The 21,120-nt window shown below is 37.8% G+C and overlaps 1 protein-coding gene across 1 annotated transcript in view; it reads right to left on the bottom strand.

Moving 5' to 3' along the window:
- Nucleotides 1-129: 129 nt before the first annotated feature.
- Nucleotides 130-21,120, bottom strand: part of LOC126272450 (uncharacterized oxidoreductase YjmC-like) — a 228,043-nt gene continuing 207,052 nt past the window's right edge. Inside the window, exons 9-10 of the mRNA XM_049975327.1 lie at nt 8,600-8,710; nt 130-409 (exon numbers count right to left, since the gene is read on the bottom strand). Coding sequence (XP_049831284.1) covers nt 350-409; nt 8,600-8,710 — 171 coding nt within the window. The 3' untranslated portion in view covers nt 130-349. The remainder of the gene's footprint in view (nt 410-8,599; nt 8,711-21,120) is intronic.

Genomic DNA, 21,120 nt, shown 5'->3' with positions numbered 1-21,120 from the left:
GATAAATACAGATGAAAATAAATATACTGTACTCTCATTAACACTGAAGCAATGATAACTCTTCTGTCAAACCTGTTCATGACTCTAAGAAAAAAGTGTATATCTTAACTGGTGCAAATCATAAAACTCTTGAAAACAGGTTGTTTCTTTAATAAACACTGAAAACTTTAACAACTGCTATAAACTTGATAACATATCAGTGCTGTGTTAACAAATGCATTGCAAATTCTTTCTATACTTCATGTTGGCCATCAAAATAAATGCAATTGGCACGAGTTTCTGGCTCAATTTTGGTCTTTCTTTCCTTGTCAATCTTTTTCCTGAAGTACATGCATCCAGAGACTGTCTACTATGTCTTGATGGGTACTGTCTTCATTGGCTGAACACCTAAAGACTGTGCGAGTTCAAGCTGAAAAAAACAAGAAATTTTTTTTATTTTAATTTCTGAGTTAATGAGGAAGGTAATAATATCACTAGGTAGCATGTACTGAGCATGAATGTGTTGTAAGATTGGAATATAGGTACTTCTGACGATCACATGTCTCGTCATTTACACTGAGTCACCAAAATTTTCTGAGAATATGAATATTCTAACTGAAATAATTTCTGCTACTTGGTGCTCTTTCATGTGTACTTCAACTGGCCATGAGTGTCCATATGTTAGCTGGTTTCTACATAATTTACCCCATTAAATCAAATTTTGAAATGCCTATCTGAATGGGAGAAAGGTCTGCATCAATATTTATTTCTTTACTTATTTTTTCAAATTAAAGGAATTGAAGTTGAAACCCCTAAAATTTTAACAAAGACTATTTTTAGTAAAACCAGAGCCAGTGGAAGACAGAGGATATGTTAGCCTCCTCACAAATCTGTGGAAGCAGTTATCAAACAATGGAAACTTCAGATAGAAATATCAACAATGTAGGAAAAGATATATTGCTGCTTACCATAGTGGACTTAATGTGTCTTCTTTATGGTAAGTAGCGATCTATCTTTTCCAACATTGTTGAAGCAATTATTAAAGTGCTTGTAGCGATAGTGAAGGTGGGTAATCCAAGAGGTTTATAATATTGTGAGACATGTTTGTGCATTCAAGTTGGTGAACAGTCATATGACACACGTTGTTGAACTGAATATGTGACAAATGTCAAGTGATGATGAATAAGACCACTGACAACAAATGTGTATTGAGCTTCAAGCAACACTTTAATAGGTGCAAAACTATCTGTGCAGCCATAATAAACAATGAGTCATTTGCAAGCTATTACAGTCCTGAATGTGAAACAGAAATTTTCATCCATAGTTGAAAAAAAGTGCCATCATTGATGCAACATCAAGACATTGCTGCAATATCAAGATATTGCTAACATTTTATCTGACATTCATAAAGTTGTCCCCACAGAATTTGTTCCACTTGACCATACTGCCATTGAAAAGGTTTTCTTTTGAGAAGACCAAAGAAAAATATTAGGTAAAAGTACTGGTACTCTGAGAGATATAAAGACAATAAAATACATTATAAATTATTATTTAAGATTTTTGCTACAAAAATCTGACACACTTTGGGTAGCTGTTAGCAGAGCACGATCAGAATGTGCTGGTGTTCATGATGATTAATATGAATAACAGTTGCATTGTTCATAATGTGTAATTTCACAGGAACATGTTCCATCACGTACAAAGACCAAAGGAACAATAACACAAAGCTAGTGCATACCTCATAGACAGCAATGACAAAGATAAAAATGGAACTAGATTACCAACACTGCAACACTACCACTTCATCTGATGACAATTTCAACTTGATAAGGGAAAGGTGTTGCTCCCGAGCAAGTGGTTTAGTTAATACATCAGCAGGCATTTCTTTTGACTGCTACAATCTTACTTCCTTTTACACACTGTTTGATGAAATGTCCTTGAGATGAGATGTCACTCTAGATCACAACACAGGATTTTTGATGGTCTAATAGAACTCTGGTTGTCATGAACAATTATTATAGAATTTAAGTAGTTTAGGCTGAAACATCCTTCAGTTTTTTTTCCTTTCCAAGGAAATAATATTTTTTGCCAACAGAAAAGCTATCTCATTTGTGACAACCCAGTAGTTACACCATCTACAAAATTTAAGTCAATGTAACCAGTTACGTGTAGATCTTTAAAATCTCCTTCGTTAAACACAATGCCATAATTCACAGTACCCTTGAGATAATGAAAAACATTTTTTGCTACTTTCTGACGCACACTAGTAATCTTACAATTATATTGGCTTAAAATACTAGCAGTATAAGATATATCAGGCCTTGTATTAATACTACAACAAAAATACCACTAGTTCCTGATATTGCTGTTGAAATTCATCACCTTGCACGTCCCTAAGCTTTGTCTACATACAAAGTAACAATTGCAAGATTGTTAGGTGACCTTTTAATGAACAAACAATTTTCATCAGTATTTGCAACATAACCGACGTCTCAAAGTACAATTTTTTTCTTTTCATTCCACTGTCTAACTGACTGTTTTAAACTGTAAATGGCCATGTTTAGTTTACAGACCTACTTTCATTCTCTTTTGACATAAAACCATCTGGTTGTTTTGTGACAATGTTGTCCTCCAATTAGCCACACAGACAAGCAGTCTTAATATCAAAATGATAAATCTTAAGATCAAGATTTACAGCTACACTACTGAGAGCTCTAAGAGTACTACATCTCATAACTGGTGAAAACGTTTCATCTTAGTCTGCAGCACGGGTTTTCAAACTACATAATAAAATAATAATTTGGTTTATTTGCTTCCTGAAAAAATCTAGTGTCCACATGAGGAGAAATGTGTATCAGGTCCCAAGTAACTTTGCTACTATGGCAGCATGGTAGACTGTAGTCAGAACATACTATATTACTTATTTATTTCCATTGATTTTTAATCAGTTTAAAGGTTATTAGTATTTGCAAGTAGGTAACAAGCCCATATGAGTTTTGATACCTTTTAAAACATCCTTCTTATGTGAGGTAGGCTTTGCAACATTGGTAGTCAAAACATAATATATAGATTGTGAATGAATGTAAAGAAATAGATGTAAGACACAATTTCCAATCTTGTGCCAGGATTTGAAGAATTGTTGATGAAGAAGCAGACTTATCCTTCCCCCTGATTTGCAAGAATAAAATGAAATAACATTAAAAGTTGATTAACATGTATTATATCAAAAGATAACAAAGACATAACTACTCTCATTCTTCTTAAAAAAAAACTTGTTTTTATTTAACCTACATTTTGAGTTGCATTGGATGTCATATGTGAAAGGAGCCACAGCTGTTTATTTTCAGCTCAAGTAAGCCAAGATCCAAAATGTTTGAAAACTGCTGGTCTATAACAAACTTCTGAGTAACTCCCTTAATGACACCTCTGAATGCCTGAAAGTCTTTCACCCATATGAAGTATCTTGCATACAAGGTGGAATAGTTTTGTCACAGTTGGCTTTCCCAAAGATGTCAATAATTCTGAGGGAATTTCATCAAGTCTAGTGGGTATCTTTCAGGTTAAGTCTTTCAGTGCAGAGTCATATCCTTCTTGCCATATCATGTTTGCAACCTTATTTTCTCTGGTTCTCATTGTCATAAGCTTTGTGCATCAGTCATTCATGATTTTCACATACCACTAGTCAAGGCACAAGTGCCTCAGTTATGAGATTTGCAAATCCAAAGAGAGCTGTATTAGCATCTATGTTGGAAGGGCTCAGGAATAGGATTTTTTTTATTGGAATGGTCGCTATCATACTATTAGTCATTTTCACTTTTACTTGATATTTTTGCAACTACACTGAAGAGCCAAAGAAAGTGGTACACCTGCCTCATATCGTGTAGGGACCCCATGAGCATGCAGAAGTGCTGCAACACAACATGGCATGGACTTGACTAATATCTGAAGTAGTGCTGGAGGAAATTGACACCATGAATCCTGCAGGACTGTCCATAAATCCATAAGATAACAAGAGGGTGGGGATCTCTTCTGAACAGCAAGGTGCAAGGCATCCCAACTATGCTCAGTAACAATCATGTCTAGAGTTTGGTGGCCTGTGGAACTGTTTAAACTCAGAAGTGCACTCCTGGAGTTACACTGTAGCAGTTCTGGATGTCTGGCGTGTTGCATTGTCCTGTGATCACACAAAATGCTTATGTATGTGTCATCTGTCAGAGTTGTATCTAGATGTAACAGGGGCCCCATATCACTTCAACTGCACATGCGCCACACCATTACAGAGCCTCCACCAGCTTGAACAGTCCCTTGCTTACATGCAGGGTCCATGGATTCATATCTGTACATATCCATCTGCTCGATACAATTTGAAATGAGACTTGTCTGACCAGGCAACAAACATGTTTCCAGTCATCAACAGCCCAATGTCAATCCTGACAGGCACAGGCATGGCATAAAGCTTTGTTCCGTGCAGTCATCAAGGGTACACGAGTGGGTATTCGGCTCAAAGCCTATACTGATGATATTCTGTTGAATGATTCACAAACTGACACTTGTTGATGGCTCAACATTGAAATCTAGCATTTTGTGGAAGGGTTTCACTTCTGCCATGTTGAACTACTCTCTTCAGTCATCGTTGGTCCCGTTCTTGCAGGATCTTTTTCTGCCTGCAGCGATGTTGGAGATTTGATATTTTAATGAATTCCTGATATTCACAGTACACTCATGAAATAATCATAAAGGAAAATCCCCACTTCATCACTATCTCAGAGATGCTGTGTCCCATTGCTCATGCGCTGACTACAACACCATATTCAAACTCACTTAAATCTTGATAACCTCGCATTGTAGCAGCAATAACTGATGTAACAACTTGTTGCCTTATATAGGCAATGCTGACCACAGCACCCTATTCTGCCTGTTTATGTATCTCTGTACTTGAATATGCATGCCTTTACCAGTTTCTCTGGCACTTCAGAGTATAATTTTATGAGAGAATAATGCTTGTAAAAGTACTAACTCAAATGAACTGGAAAAAAATTTACCAAATGTATGTGAATTTATAAATTTTATGGGGCATCTATAAAATTCTCATCCATTTTAGCACTGTTTATTATGGATGTAAATATGACATCACCAAAATGCATATTTCAAAATCTTGTCCTAAGTTATAATACACCCTAATGAACTGTTGTCTATTTTAAGAAGCAGATGTAGTCACAAACAAAAAATAAATAAATAATAAAGGGAAGACCTGGGTAAGTCCAGCATAGAATGGAGAGATGGGGGAATTGCAGAAAAGTGTGTTAGAAAAGGTGATGCTGGGTTAGAACCAATAGATAGGTGAGTGGTGGGCATGCTGGAGAGAACACAAGGAAATAGGGAAACATTCCAAAGAGGAGATAGTATGGATTACAGCAGGGTTTCATTTCCACCAGTCCCTCTCCCTCCTTTTCTCAACTCCCATTCTATTTTCAGTCCATTTTGCTCTAGTCTCACTACATGAATTAATACTACACATCTCTCCTCTATTTTGTGCAAGCCCTCTTTTTGGAATTAGTTCATATTTCTTTCTCCTGACCTGTATCCTTCTCCTGAACTCTCCCCCTACTTTCTCTCTCTGTGCTCCTCCCAGCACATTCATCCTCCAACTAACACCCTGCACATACCTACTTATTCCAAACCAGAATTATTTTCCCAATCCTCCTCTTGTGGCCCCACTCCATACCCTTCCATTTCTTCACCACCTACACAATTCAAAATTGCTGTTTGCTCCAATTAGGCATGAGTAGTTGGTGTTTTATTGTGGTTCTTCACACACTTGTGATTGACAGACTGCTGATTTTTCCCACTAAACTCTCTACATTCATCTTCACACATGATGTGTATTTTGCAATTTAGGAAAAAAATGCAGTGAAATTAAATAGTTCCTTTTTGTACCAGCATACAAGAAAATGGCATGTTCATATTAGAAGTGAAAATTAATTAAAACAAACAATAATGAAAAATCCAAGATTGTGCACTACACTTGTATCACTAATGAGTACTTGTATAAAGTACACTTCTGTCCTTAACTTTTGACTGCAGGAATCATTACCTGACATATCTCTGAAAGCTGTTTTTTTTTCTTTTTGTTTCCATCATCCAACTTGCTTGTCTACAAATGTTTCTCATCATTATGTATGTCAAAATGTACAAGTGTGCACTCAAAAAATTCAACTTAAGGTTTCATTAACTTAGTGTTTTCATACTGACCCACTGTCAGGGCATTTTGAGAGGGTGGGGAGGTAGTGAGAGAAAAATTTGGATCAGAGAGGGGTACTGGTATCATGTGTAATAAGTGTTCATTACAGCCATCTGTGCAGGAAGGAGAGCAAGAAAATCATCTCAGCCAGTGCAGTTGATATGGCTGTTACAAAAATATTCCATTTGTTCTATATGTGACAGTGATGTTAGCAGAGGGTGGGGAGTGGGGGGAGGGAGCAGCATACATTCACTGCAGCCAATATGCTTGATCTAACAACTGTTCATAAAAATTCCCGATCCTAACATTTTACAGATATTAAAATCTTAGTGAGTTAACAGGATTTCTCACAAGGCTCTGTTTCTACACCTATTACCTATCTTGAGGAATTGAAAATGTTTATCTGAAAAGAACACTACAAAACTAGATATTAACTAGGACACATTTTGGTAGCTGAGCTCCATCTTTAAGTATCATTCTTCGATTTTACCTTTCAAAATCACTCCCAGAAATGCAGCATCATTAGTTGTTTCAGATCCAGATCTCACCTAGATAAATACACTGGAAAAATGTGACAAAGTCACAGAGCTTTGCTAGTGAGCTAAATTTCCAGACTGACAGCTGAAAATAGTGCTAAGCTTCCAAACTTCAACATGGTTAATAAAGTGTGATGCCAGTAAATCGACAACTGTATTTCTTATGCATGCATGTTTTTGTTGTTGTTGTTGTTGTTGTTGTTGTTGTGGTCTTCAGTCCTAAGACTAGTTTGATGCAGCTCTCCATGCTACTCTATCCTGTGCAAGCTGCTTCATCTCCTAGTACATACTGCAACCTACATCCTTCTGAATCTGCTTAGTGTATCCATCTCTTGGTCTCCCTCTATGATTTTTACCCTCCACACTGCCCTCTAATACTAAATTGGTTATACCTTGATCTTCCCCGAGGTCGACTTCTACCGGTTTTTCCATTTGTCTGTAAAGAATTTGCATTAGTATTTTGCAGCTGTGACTTATTAAACTGATAGTTTGGTAATTTTCACATCTGTCAACACCTGCTTTCTTTGGGATTGGAATTATTATATTCTTCTTGAAGTCTGAGGGAATTTCACCTGTCTCATACATCTTGCTCACCAGATGGTAGAGTTTTGTCAGGACTGGCTCTCCCAAGGCTGTCAGTAGTTCTAATGGAATGTTTCCTACTCCTGGAGCTTTGTTTCAACTTAGGTCTTTCAGTGCTCTGTCAAACTCTTCATGCAGTATTGTATCTCCCATTTTATCTTCATCTACATCCTCTTCCATTTCCATACTATTGTCCTCAGTAGTTCTAGTGGAATGTTTCCTACTCCTGGAGCTTTGTTTCAACTTAGGTCTTTCAGTGCTCTGTCAAACTCTTCATGCAGTATTGTATCTCCCATTTCATCTTCATCTACATCCTCTTCCATTTCCATAATATTGTCCTCAAGTACATCGCCCTTGTATAGAACCTCTATATACTCCTTCCACCTTTCTGCTTTCCCTTCTTTGCTTAGAACTGGGTTTCCATCTGAGCTCGTGACACTCATACAAATGGTTCTCCTTTCTCCAAAGGTCTCTTTAATTTTCCTGTAGGCAGTATCTATCTTACCCCTACTGAGATAAGCCTCTAAATCCTTACATTTGTTCTCTAGCCATGCCTGCTTTGCCAATTTGCACTTCCTGTTGATCTCATTTTCGAGATGTTTGTATTCCTTTTTGCTTGCTTTATTTTCAGCATTTTTATATTTTCTCCTTTCATCAATTAAATTCAATATTTCTTCTGTTACCCAAGGATTTCTACTAGCCCTCATCTTTTTACCTACTTGATCCTCTGCTGCCTTCACTACTTCATCCCTCAAAGCTACACATTCTTCTTCTACTCTATTTCTTTCCCCCATTCCTGTCAATTGTTCCCTTATGCTCTCCCTGAAACTCTGTACAACCTCTGGTTTACATGCATACGTTTCCCACTTATGCTAACAATCATACTGCCTTATGAACTAGGTCTATAGCTGGTCTGTCTATCTTCTTTGTAGCAAAAGGCTGTAGGTATAATTACAATAATATACATTTATTGTTGTATTTGTATGTCTCCAATTCCCCTCACCCACTCTCTCTCTCTCTCTCTCTCTCTCTCTCTCTCTCTCTCTCTCTCTCTCTCTCTCTCGCTCTCTTGCTCTCGCTCTCTTTTGTCTCTCTCTCTTTCCATAAAGTGTTGGATCTACTCAGTAATTTTCATTGTTGATACAATATTATTTAGCCAAAAAAAGCAGGGACTATTAATGGATTGAAGTTAATACTTTCTCAACAAAAATTTCCCTCAAATTCAATGATAGAGTTGTTATATAAGGCATTCAGTACTAACCGATGCCTTGAGTTGGTTTTCATGGTATTGAATTCCTCCTTGTTTATCGACAAGTTTCATGTTATTCCTCTCAGGATCACCAGGTACAAGAACTGGCTTGCTAGGATCAGCCTGAAAAATAAAAATTATAAATAACAACAACAACAACAACAATAATAATGATAATATTTATGCGTCCATAATAACCTTACAGGCTTGAACATCAAATTCGCTGTATGGTTACAATGATAATATCATGCCACACAAATAATTAATACACAAAACACATAACAATTTAGATACTACTGTATACACGTTTACCATCATTAACATACTGCAGTGTACAATACCAGTACTATTGGTAATGGAGTTCAGTACACTTTTAGGGAGTACAAGCATTTTTTTTAAATTAAAAACTGTGGCTACTTGCCCTTAAAAAGATTTCCATAGAAATGCTTCTTGTATTTTGGTAATCTGTTACAGAACGGCCTTACAGCTGCCAGTAGTCTGTGATCCATAGCTCCCTTGTTACTCAATATTGTATGATTATCACACCTCGTTCCTATACCACCATTATGAATGTCTCTTTTTGTCCACTTCTTCAATCTCTGTTACATACATAAGTGTCTTTAAGGGCATAAAATGAATACACAGTCAGTAAATTATACTTGATGGTGAAGTCCCTACAGGGTTGGTGTTTGCTTATATAAGCATTTAGTGTAATTGCTCTCTCTTGAAGCCTGAACATCTTATCCATGGAGACTGAGGGTACCCAAACTACTACCAATACATAGCATAAGAATTATATGGAGTTGTTATATTTGTGAGACATTTTAGCAAGTAAATATAGCAGCTAAACATTTTACAGATGCAGTTGATACATTTGTTCCATGTAAGATGTCTATCAGTCACAATGCCTAAAAATTTATATTTATCAGATGTTTCAGCTGTAGATAGTGATTCAATGTTTGCATCCACTTGAGACTGGCAGTCTGGCCTCAGCAACCAGAGACACTGGTAACGTGTGTGTGAGCAGTGGTTGTGGTTGTGGTTGTGTGAATGTGTTGTGTTTTCTACTTTATAAGAAGGCCTTTTGGCATAAAGCCGACATGTAACAGTCTTTTTGTTGTGCCTGTCCGTGACTCGGTATCTCCTGTATATGATGAATAGCAATCTATCCTTTTCATATTTTCACTATTCTATTCTGGATTTTCCATTGTTTGAGACTGGGTGTACTTGTGCTTTAACAAGATCATCATCATGAAGCATTGCTTGAAGAATGTCATGTATTTTTAAGTACAAAATTATTTCAAAATAATTTTCTTGCACCAATGTGCACTCTTTTATTAAAGAAATACTTCAAGTTGTCTAAGAAAAATGTAATGAAATGTGTATGGACTGTAAATTCAGACCACCAATTTCAAAGAAATAAGCCTATGGCTGAAACAAATCAGAGAAATTGTACATTCATATGTTTTAAGGAAAAAGCAAGGAGCAAATTTCTCTCAGAAAACTGGAAGCCAGTTGCTCTCTTGTCTCCACTGAACTGAGCAGATGTATTTTGTGTCAGTATCCTTTGTGGTAGATATAGATTTATAATTAAATATGTTAAAAATTGGTTACATTCTTATTTTTATTTGTAAGTAAATGTTCTCCTCACAACTATTAAGCTGTATATGATGAAGGTTTTTGTAATATTTCTTTCAGAAAAGCTAGATGGAACCATGAGCTCAGCTGTTCATGGTGAAGAGATACAATGTGCCAAATTCAAATCACATTCCGCCATTGATTTCATTCTGCTATTAGCAAAATGAGTCTCTGACAGATCATTTGACAGTGACTTTCAATCATTCGGAGCAAATGCAAATTATGTGTGATCTGACAACTACCGAGCGAGGTGGCGCAGTGGTTAGACACTGGACTCGCATTCGGGAGGACGACGGTTCAATCCTGCGTCCGGCCATCCTGATTAAGGTTTTCCGTGATTTCCCTAAATCACTCCAGGCAAATGCCGGGATGGTTCCTCTGAAAGGGCATGGCTGACTTCCTTCCCCATCCTTCTCTAATCCGATGAGACCGATGACCACGCTGTCTGGTCTCCTTCCCCAAACAACCAACCCACCAACCATCTGACAACTGTCTCTGAACTTAAAATCTGCTGCTCTCACTACTGTCAAATTAAGGCCCCATAGAAGTGACAGTGGTGTTAAATTGCTATGTCTCATAAATGTTAAAAACTTAAGGAGTCAATTGTATTCTGAAATGATTGCATTCTTTTTATGTGTATATAAAATGCAGTAGGAAGAATGTGCACCATCATCAGCAGTGACCACTGCTTCATTGCTCAGTAAAAGAGAGATTAAATTCATTTGACAAGTTGATTTTTTTTTTTTTTTGAAATTTTGCTACTCTTTATTTAGATACTGGAGTAAAACATGTCAATCCTAACAGTCTTGTCCTTATTCAGTGTAAGTTAATTCATGATTAGATATTCCACAGGTATCTTTATTGAAACTTCCTGGTGGATTAAAACTGTATGCCAGACAAATTCAAACTCGGGGCATTTGCATTTTGAGGGCAAGTTCTCTACAGACTGAGCTATTCAAGCAAGACTCATGAACTGTTCTCATTGCTTTACTTCCACAAGTACCTCATCTCCTACCTCCCAAACTTCACAGAAGCTCTCCTGTGAAACTTGCAAGACCAGCATTCCTGGAAGAAAGAGTACAGCAGTGATATGGCTCAGACGCAGCCTGGGGGATGTTTCCAGAATGGAATTTTCACTCTGCAGCAGAGTATGCACTGATATGAAACTTCCTGGGAGATTTAAATTGTGTGCCAGACTGAGACCTTGACCTTGACCTTGCCTTGCCTATGGAAGGCTAAAGTCCAGAGTTCAAGTCTCAATCCAGCAAACAGTTTTAATTGTTTTTATGCAAATTGTTGCTCATGTCGGCACCAATGACTCCTGCCGTCTGGGTTCAGAGGTCATCCTCAGTTCGTACAGGTGGTTGGCGGAATTGGTGAAGACGGAAAGCCTCGCTCGCGGGATGGAATCGGAGCTAACTATTTGTAGTATCGTTACCAGAACCGATCGCGGTCCTCTGGTTTGGAGCCGAGTGGAAGGCTTAAATCAGAGGCTCAGACAATTCTGCAGAGACCTGGGGTGCAAATTTCACGACCTCCGCTATCGGGTGGAGAAATGTAGGGTCCCCCTGAATAGGTCAGGCATGCACTACACGCCGGAAGCGGCTACAAGGGTAGCGGAGTACGTGTGGAGTGCATGTGGGGTTTTTTTAGGTTAGAGAATTCCCTCCCTAGGCCCGAAAAGATGCCTCCTGAAACGCGGCAAGGTAGGAGTAGGCAAAATGCAACAGGGAATAACAATATTAATGTGCTAATAGTAAACTGCAGGAGCGTCTATAGAAAGGTCCCAGAACTGCTCTCATTAATAAACGGCCACAACGCCAAACGGCCAACTAGGGTCAGAAAGTTGGCTGAAACCAGACATAAACAGTAATGAAATCCTAAACTAAGATTGGAATGTATACAGCAGAGACAGGCTGGACAGTGAAGGGGGAGGTGTGTTTATAGTGATAAGAAGTGCAATAGTATCGAAGGAAATTGATGGAGATCCGAAACGTGAAATGATTTGGGTGAAGGTCACAGTTAAAGCAGACTCAGACATGGTAATTGGATGTCTCTATAGGTCCCTGGGCTCAGCAGCTGTTGTGGCTGAGTACCTGAAGGATAATTTGGAAAACATTTCAAGTAGATTTCCCCACCATGTTATATTTCTGGGTGGAGATTTTAATTTGCCGGGTATAGACTGGGAGACTCAAACATTCATAACGGGTGGCAGGGAGAAAGAATCCAGTGAAATTTTTTAAAGTGGTTTATCTGAAAACTACCTTGAGCAGTTAAACAGAGAACCGACTCGTAGCGATAACATATTAGACCTTCTGGTGACAAACAGACTCGAACTATTTGAAACAGTTAATGCAGAACAGGGAATCAGTGATCATAAAGCGGTTACTGCATCGATGATTTCGGCCGTAAATAGAAATATTAAAAAAGGTAAGAAAAATTTTCTGTTTAGCAAAAGTCACAAAAAGCACATTACAGAGTACCTGACGGCTCAACACAAAAGTTTTGTCTCAAGTACAGATAGTGTTGAGGATCAGTGGACAAAGTTCAAAACCATCGTACAATATGCGTTAGATGAGTATGTGCCAAGCAAGATCATAAGAGATGGGAAAGAGCCACCATAGTACAACAACTGAGTTAGAAAACTGCTGCGGAAGCAAAGGGAACTTCACAGCAAACATAAACATAGCCAAAGCCTTGCAGACAAACAAAAATTACGCGAAGCGAAATGTAGTGTGAGGAGTGCTATGTGAGAGGCGTTCAATGATTTCGAAAGTAAGGTTCTATGTACTGACTTGGCAGAAAGTCCTAAGAAATTTTGGTCCTATGTCAAAGCGGTAGGTGGATCAAAACAAAATGTCCAGACACTCTGTGACCAAAATGGTACTGAAACAGAGGATGACAGACTAAAGGCCAAAATACTAAATGTCTTCTTCCAAAGCTGTTTCACAGAGAAAGACTGCACTGTAGTTCCTTCTCTAGATTGTCGCACACATGACAAAATGGTATATATCGAAATAGACGACAGAGGGATAGAGAAACAATTAAAATCACTCAAAAGAGGAAAGGCCGCTGGACCTGATGGGATACCAGTTCGATTTTACACAAAGTACGCGAAGCAACTTGCCCCCTTTCTTGCAGCAGTGTACCGTAGGTCTCTAGAAGAGCGAAGCGTTCCAAAGGATTGGAAAAGGGCACAGGTCATCCCCGTTTTCAATAAGGGACATCGAACAGATGTGCAGAACTATAGACCTATATCTTTAATGTCGATCAGTTGTAGAATTTTGGAACACGTATTATGTTCGAGTATAATGACTTTTCTGGAGATTAGAAATCTAGTCTGTAGGAATCAGCATGGGTTTCGAAAAAGACAGTCGTGTGAAACCCAGCTCGCGCTATTCGTCCACGAGACTCAGAGGGCCATAGACATGGGTTCACAGGTAGATTTCATCTTTCTTGGCTTCCACAAGGCGTTCGATACAGTTCCCCACAGTCGTTTAATGAACAAAGAGCATATGGACTATCAGACCAATTGTGTGATTGGATTGAGGAGTTCCTAGATAACCGAATGCAGCATGCCATTCTCAATGGAGAGAAGTCTTCCAAAGTAAGAGTGATTTCAGGTGTGCCGCAAGGGAGTGTCATAGGACCGTTGCTATTCACAATATACATAAATGGCCTGGCGGATGACATTGGAAGTTCACTGAGGCTTTTTGCAGATGATGCTGTGGTGTATCAAGAGGTTGTAACAATGGAAAATTGTACTGAAATGCAGGAGGATCTGCAGCGAATTGACGCTTGGTGCATGGAATGGCAATTGAATCTGAATGTAGACAAGTGCAATGTGCTATGAATACATAGAAAGATAGATCCCTTTTCATTTAGCTACAAAACAGCAGGTCAGCAACTGGAAGCAGTTAATTCCATAAATTATCTGGGAGTACGCATTAGGAGTGATTTAAAATGGAATGATCATATAAAGTTGATTGTCGGTAAAGCAGATGAGAGACAGATTCATTGGAAGAATCCTAAGGAAATGCAATCCGAAAACAAAGGAAGTAGCTTACAGTACGCTTGTTCGCCCACTGTTTGAATACTGCTCAGCAGTGTGGGATCCGTACCAGATAGGGTTGATAGAAGAGAGAGAGAAGATCCAACGAAGAGCAGCACGCTTCGTTACAGGATCATTTAGTAATCTTCCACTGGAGTAAAACTCCAGTGGAAGACTCTGCAGGAGAGACGCTCAGTAGCTCGGTATGGGCTTTTATTAAAGTTTTGAGAATATACCTTCACCGAAGAGTCAAGCAGTATATTGCTCCCTCCTACGTACATCTCGCGAAGAGACCATGAGGATAAAATCAGAGAGATTAGAGCCCACACACAAGCATACCGACAATCCTTCTTTCCACAAACTATATGAGACTGGAATAGAAGGGAGAACCGATAGAGGTACTCAGGGTACACTCCGCCACACACCGTCAGGTGGCTTGCGGAGTATGGATATAGATGTAGAAGTTCCATAGGACCATATTGTGGAACAAATCTCCAAGGTCATGGGATGTGTCAGTACATGAAATTACAACATAAAAGTAATTGAAGATAAAAATTAAATGTTTATGAACCCAAAAAAGTCAAGCCAAAAGATTAAGTAAACAAAATTAACAATACAACATGAATCAACTTAATATTTCAAGGAACTCCTCAACAGAATAGAAGGAGTGACCTATAAGGAAACTCTTCAGTTTCAATCGAAAGTGCATGGGTTACTGCTAAGATTTTTGAATTCTTGTTGTGGTAGCTCACTGAAAATGGATGCAGCAGCGTACTGCTTACCTTTCTGCACAAGAGGTAAGGAAGTCTGATCCAAATGCACGTTGGATTTCTGCCAAGTATTAACTGAGTAAAAGCTGCTTATTCTTGGGAATAAGCTAATACTGTTAACAAGAAATGACAGTAAGGAATATATATATTGAGAGGCCAATGTCAAAATACCCAGGCTCGTGAACAGAGGTTGACAAGAGGTTCATGAACTTAAACCACTTATTGCCCAAACCACCCGTTTCTGAGCCAAAAGTATCCTTTCAGAGTAGGAAAAGTTACTCCAAAATAATATACCATACGGCATAAGTGAATGAAAATAAGCAAAGTAGACTAATTTTTGTGTTGAATGATCACTTACTTCAGATACCATTCGAATAGTAAAAATGGCAGCATTTGGTCTCCGAACAAGATCCTGAATGTGGGCTTTCCACGACAGTTTACTATCTATCTGAACACCTAGAAATTTGAGCTGTTCAGTTTCACTAATGATATGCCAATTCTGTGAAATTAAAATGTCAGGTTTTATTGAATTGTGTGTTTGAAACTGTAAAAACTGAGTTGTACAGTGATTTAGCATTAGTTTATTTTCTGCAGGCCATAAACTTACGTCATGAACTACACTATTTGAAACCAAGCCAATGTTGCACACAACATCCTTTACTACCAAGCTGCTGTCATCAGCAAACAGAAATATTTTAGAGTTACCTGTAATACTAGAGGGCATATCATTTATACAAATAAGGAACAGGAATGGCCCCGACACTGAGCCCTCGGACACCCCCCACTTGACAGTACCCCACATCACAGCCATTTTCAACACAGTGAATAATGAGCTTTTGCTGTCTGTTGCTAAAGTAAGAGGTGAACCAATTGCCAGCTGCTCGCCGTATTCCGTAATGGTCCAACTTCTGGAGCAATAATTTGTGATCAATACAATCAAACGCCTTAGTTAAATAAAAAATGCCTAGCATTCAAAACCTTTTGTTTAACCCATCCAGTACCTCACAGAGAAAAGAGAACATAGCGTTTCCAGTTGTTAAACAAATTCTAAAGCCAAACTGTACATTTGACAGCAAATTGTGTGATATAAAATGATCAGTTATCCTTACATACACAGTCTTTTCAATAACTTTACCAAACACTGATGGCTTAGAGATAGGTCAAAAATTGTGTACATTATCCCTATCTCCCTTTTTATGAATCAGCTTTACTACTGAGTACTTTAATCATTCAGGAAACTGACCATTCCTAAACGAAAAATTACAAGTATGGCTATTACAGGGCTAACACATGCAGCACAGTAGTTGAAAATTCTGCTAGGCACTCCATCATATCAATGACAGTCCTTGGTCTTCAGTAATTTAATTACTGACTCAATCTCCCCACTTGTCTGTACCACACAGGAGTATTTCAGTCATCAATTTCGGAAAGGCATTTGCCAAGAGCATTATATGATTCCCTGTAGGTACTAAATTTTTATTTAATTCACCATCAATGCTCAGAAAATGACAGCTAAATACTGTACATATATATGACTTATTAGTAACAGAAAAATTACTACAAACTGAATTTATATCGCCAATCTTGTGATGCTGACCAGACACTTCCTTCACAACTGACCATATGGTTTTAATTTTATCCTGTCCTTATAACATTTTTAAGCACCTTACAGTACTGTTTGTAATGGGCTACTGTAGCCTGATTGTGATCCCTTCTAAAATTTTGATATAATTCCCATTTTGTTCTGCATGATGTCTAAGGACCCAGGCTGCCTTTTACAGCTAGTACCCCATTTAGATCATTCTAATTGAAATCAACTCTCAAAGAGCATGAGAAATGTATTAAGGAAAACATTATATTTGTCATTTATGTCATCAGAACTATAAACATCCTGCCACTCTTATTCCTTGATGAGGTTTAAAAAAAAAACTCTCCATTGCCATTGGATTAACTTTCCTACATAGTTTGTAATTATATGTGACATTTCTTTGAGCATAAAAGCCTTTTCGTGTTAAAATTTGTGCATCATGGTCTGAAAGGACATTCACCCTCTTACTAACAGACTGCCCATCTAGTAATGAAAAATGAATAAAACTATTGTCTATGGCTGTTCTACTGTTCACTTGCATCCTAGTTGGAAAAACATACACTGCATCAGATCATATGAATTTAGGAGATCTACCAACATCCTTTTTCTTGTACCATCACACACAAAAATAATATTGAAGTCATCACACGTAACTAATTTCTGGTAATTTGTATAAAGTAAATAAAGAACCCTCTCTAGCTTGACCAGAATTTCTCTGAAGTCAGAATTAGAGGACCTATAAACAACAACAATAGAAGTTTAGTTTCACTAAATTCAACTGCCCCTGCACAACATTAAAATATATGTTCAGTACTGTGCCATGATAAGTCTAGGGACTCAAATGGAATACTGTTCTTTATGTACGTGGCCACTCCCCCACTCCACAAGGAACTCCTGGAAAAACAACCAGCTAATCTGTATCCTCGTAAACGAGGCCTCTGAATTGTAAAATTATTTAAGTGGTCCGATACACCAATAATTTCAGAGTCAACATCTATAAGTAGTTCACTAACTTTATCTCTAATACCTCTTATATTTTGATGAATATGCTAATTCCTTCTCTACTTGGAAACATGATGTCCTCTGAAGGTGAGTCCTTAGTTAGACGGATCCCCTTTAAGCAGGTATACCTATCAACTGACTACAATCGAACAAAGGTGCAGCTCTAACACCAACTGCTACAGGATTTTTTCCATGTGTGATCCTACCACCACCCCGAGCGGTTCTAGGCACTAGAGTCTGGAACCGCGCAACCGCTATGGTCGCAAGTTCAAATCCTAGTTGAAACTACACTGCGTAGTTTCAGCTCTCTGAGACTGCAGATGTGTGTGCAAGTTGCACTTGTGTGTGTGTGTGTGTGTGTGTGTGTGTGTGTGTGTGTGTGTGTGTCTGTCTACTGCTGACTAAGGCCTTAATGGCTGAAAGCTATGATTGTGTGAAACTTTTTATTGTGCCTATCGCGGCTCAGCATCTCCACTATATGGTGAGTAGCAACGTTCCTTCTCTCGGACTTTGAGTTAACTCGCAAATGAACTATTTTAATATTTTAGGCTACTCTATTCAATCTTAACTAAAATCATATTGCTTCAGTTTTTGCACAAGAAATACCCTCATACCACATACCCTGTTTAGTAAGCATGCTACTATATCTAGAATCCAACATTTTTTAGATGATGATGATGATGATGATCATTTTATGATGAAAGATAATTGTAAAGCTAGCCATAATGCATATTATTTAAAAACAATATTGCTATGGATAAATGTGAGTACAGTTACTAAATAACTGTATGTGAAAAGAGAACCATACACATTGTAGAGGAAGTGTTGGGCAGTAGATAGGCAAGTAGGCCAACAGTACAATTTGGTTTACAAACCTGTGTTCTTTGTCAGAACATATGTGCAGAAAGAGAAAATAAGGAAATTTATGGCTGAAGGACAGGAGATGTCAGTCCATAAAGTGTATTTCACTGGAGCAGATTGTAAGAATCAAATAATATTTCCACTGTGCTGTGTAGTATGGAACATGAATTTTGTTTGTCTCTATTATAAGAAACTGGTATGTTAAACACAAAAGGAGTTTTTCTCTCCTATAATAAATTGGCAAGTTGTAATGACAAGATGATATTTTTATACTCTTTAGGGGTTAAGATATTAGTAACAAGTTAAAATCATGTGCTACACTGTGATTCAAAGTTTTGTCATGGCTGGCTCTCCCAAGGCCAAGTAGTACTGGTTGAGAGCTTTCTACTCCCCAGGCCTTGTTTTGGCTTAGAGCTTTCAGTGCTCTGTCAAATTCTTTTCACAGTCCCATAACACCTGACTTGTTTTCACCTGTCCTCTTCCATTTCTATAACACTGCCTTCTGTTTCATCACCCTTGTATAGACCATCTATATACAACTTCCATGTGAAATATGTTTCTAACTACTTACATTCATCCTCTAGCCATTCTTGCTTAGCAATTTTACACTTCCTATTACTCTTATTTTTAGACGTCTGTATTTCCTTGCATCTGATTAATTTGTAGCATTTTCATATTTTCTCCTTTCATCAATTAAATTCAGTATCTCCCATGTTCTCATAATAGTCAAAATTATTAGGAAAAATTATGTTGCATTGTTTGATGATGTCGCTTAGTCACATTAAACCTCAGTGGTCACATAATTATTTAAGGCAGTATTTAGGCAGGTCAGCATGTCAGATATTCCTGAAGATGATATATGTTTATGGAAACAGGGTACATCACAGAAGTTGAATTGCATGTGATACTTGATATTATAAGCAGCTCTTGCTAACAAGTAAAAAGTCCAAAGCTTGCCATAATCTGTGCATAGTTTTGCAGAGTAGGTGTGGTTATTTACTTGTGCTCATTCTCCAAGAGACCCAAATGGAAGATAAAAGTTCGAAATAATTTTGTCAGGTAACGAATCAGAAGCTAGTAACAGCTCTTTGCCTGTAAGGTATATATCTTTTGTCTGCCAATACTACTTGTCAGTTACTTCTATAGACATTTACATTCTCTTGTTTTATTTGACTTTTTCATAGATTGCATACTGTATTATAGTACAGCATTAATTAACTGAAAGAAGTGTGGATGGGTGGGAGAGGAGGAAGAGTGTCACATATCTGTTTTTTGAATACCCAATAATTAATGAAAACAAAGCTTACTGTACCAGTGTTCATTCAAATAAGAAATGAAGAAGCAGTTAATCAAACACAAAATTGTACATATATACTCTCTGTGCCACATGTCCTATAAGTATCTAGGGAAAGCCTAGTTTGAAAAGTTAAAATATACCTACAGTTCAGGAAAACAAATAAAATATTTCCAGAATAAATATTCACTCCGCAGCACAGTGTGCGCTGACATAAAACTTTCCAATAGGCTATAACTGTGTACCACACTGAGTCTCAGACTGGGGACTTTTACCTTTCATGAGCAGTTAGACATGACAATTGGACAGCATCACAATCTTCTTCTTGTTCTAACTACATTTTCACTGTCTCAAGGCAGTGAAAAGCTTCCTAACCGGATGGTTCTTTTTCAGCACAGTTGTTGTCACTAGTGTCGTCCATGTCTTCTGAATGGTTTTGTCCACTGATGTCATGTAACTATTTCATCATCCATAAATATTTAATAGCCAGGTTCATCAACTCAGATTTGAGCCCGTCTTGAAGATTTTTTAATGTATTCTTCAAAGCATTCATGTTTTGTCAACAATGTGAGTGGTACAACCACATGATCTGTCACAACCAAAGGTTCAGATGTCAACACAGAACAGCAACAGTGACAACTGGCAGGGAGGGGAACATCACCAAACTGGCCTAACAGCATCAGTGGAATTGTTACATCACACAGGAATCAATTAGAATTTTCCTGCAGAAACACTTTCATTTAAAAAATGTTTTGGTTGATGATTCTTTAGATGATTTATGCTCAACTATCTATGACGCTTCATCAAAAATTTGAAATTAACAACTGTGGATGCCTAACAAACATTAACTAAAAGTCTTCCATGTCATAATATCAAAAACAGCACAGATTCCAAATCTCGATAACTTGTATGAGAACCAGCCACAATTTCTACAGTCATCCATGAAAAATCAAAATGAAATCCTCTAAAAAGACATGGAGCACCAATTATTTGTTGCTCAATAACACCACCTGTAACCTCCTGTATATTTGAAAGTTTGTACATAACTGATACCTGTGCAGTGGCATGTTGGTACTGCCACAAGCAATAGACACAAATTTTACAATGACTTAAACTGGCATATTCTAAAAGCCACTGTCACTGTGACCTAACACACAGAAAAAGTTAAGTCCTGATGACCAGATGGACGTTTGAATCTTGCCCTTCTGAATGTAAGTTCCATGTCTTATCCTATGCACCACCCTGCATGTTTGTGTCAAGGCGAACCTAGAAATAATGGAAAGTTCTCACATTCATTTGGTATCTAGTTCAGTATTAATCTGGTAGCCA

The sequence above is a fragment of the Schistocerca gregaria genome, chromosome 5, assembly GCF_023897955.1.
Source record: "Schistocerca gregaria isolate iqSchGreg1 chromosome 5, iqSchGreg1.2, whole genome shotgun sequence".
NCBI lineage: Eukaryota > Metazoa > Arthropoda > Insecta > Orthoptera > Acrididae > Schistocerca > Schistocerca gregaria.
Note: the sequence above shows the minus strand (reverse complement) of the source record. Positions and strands in the feature narration are given on the sequence as shown.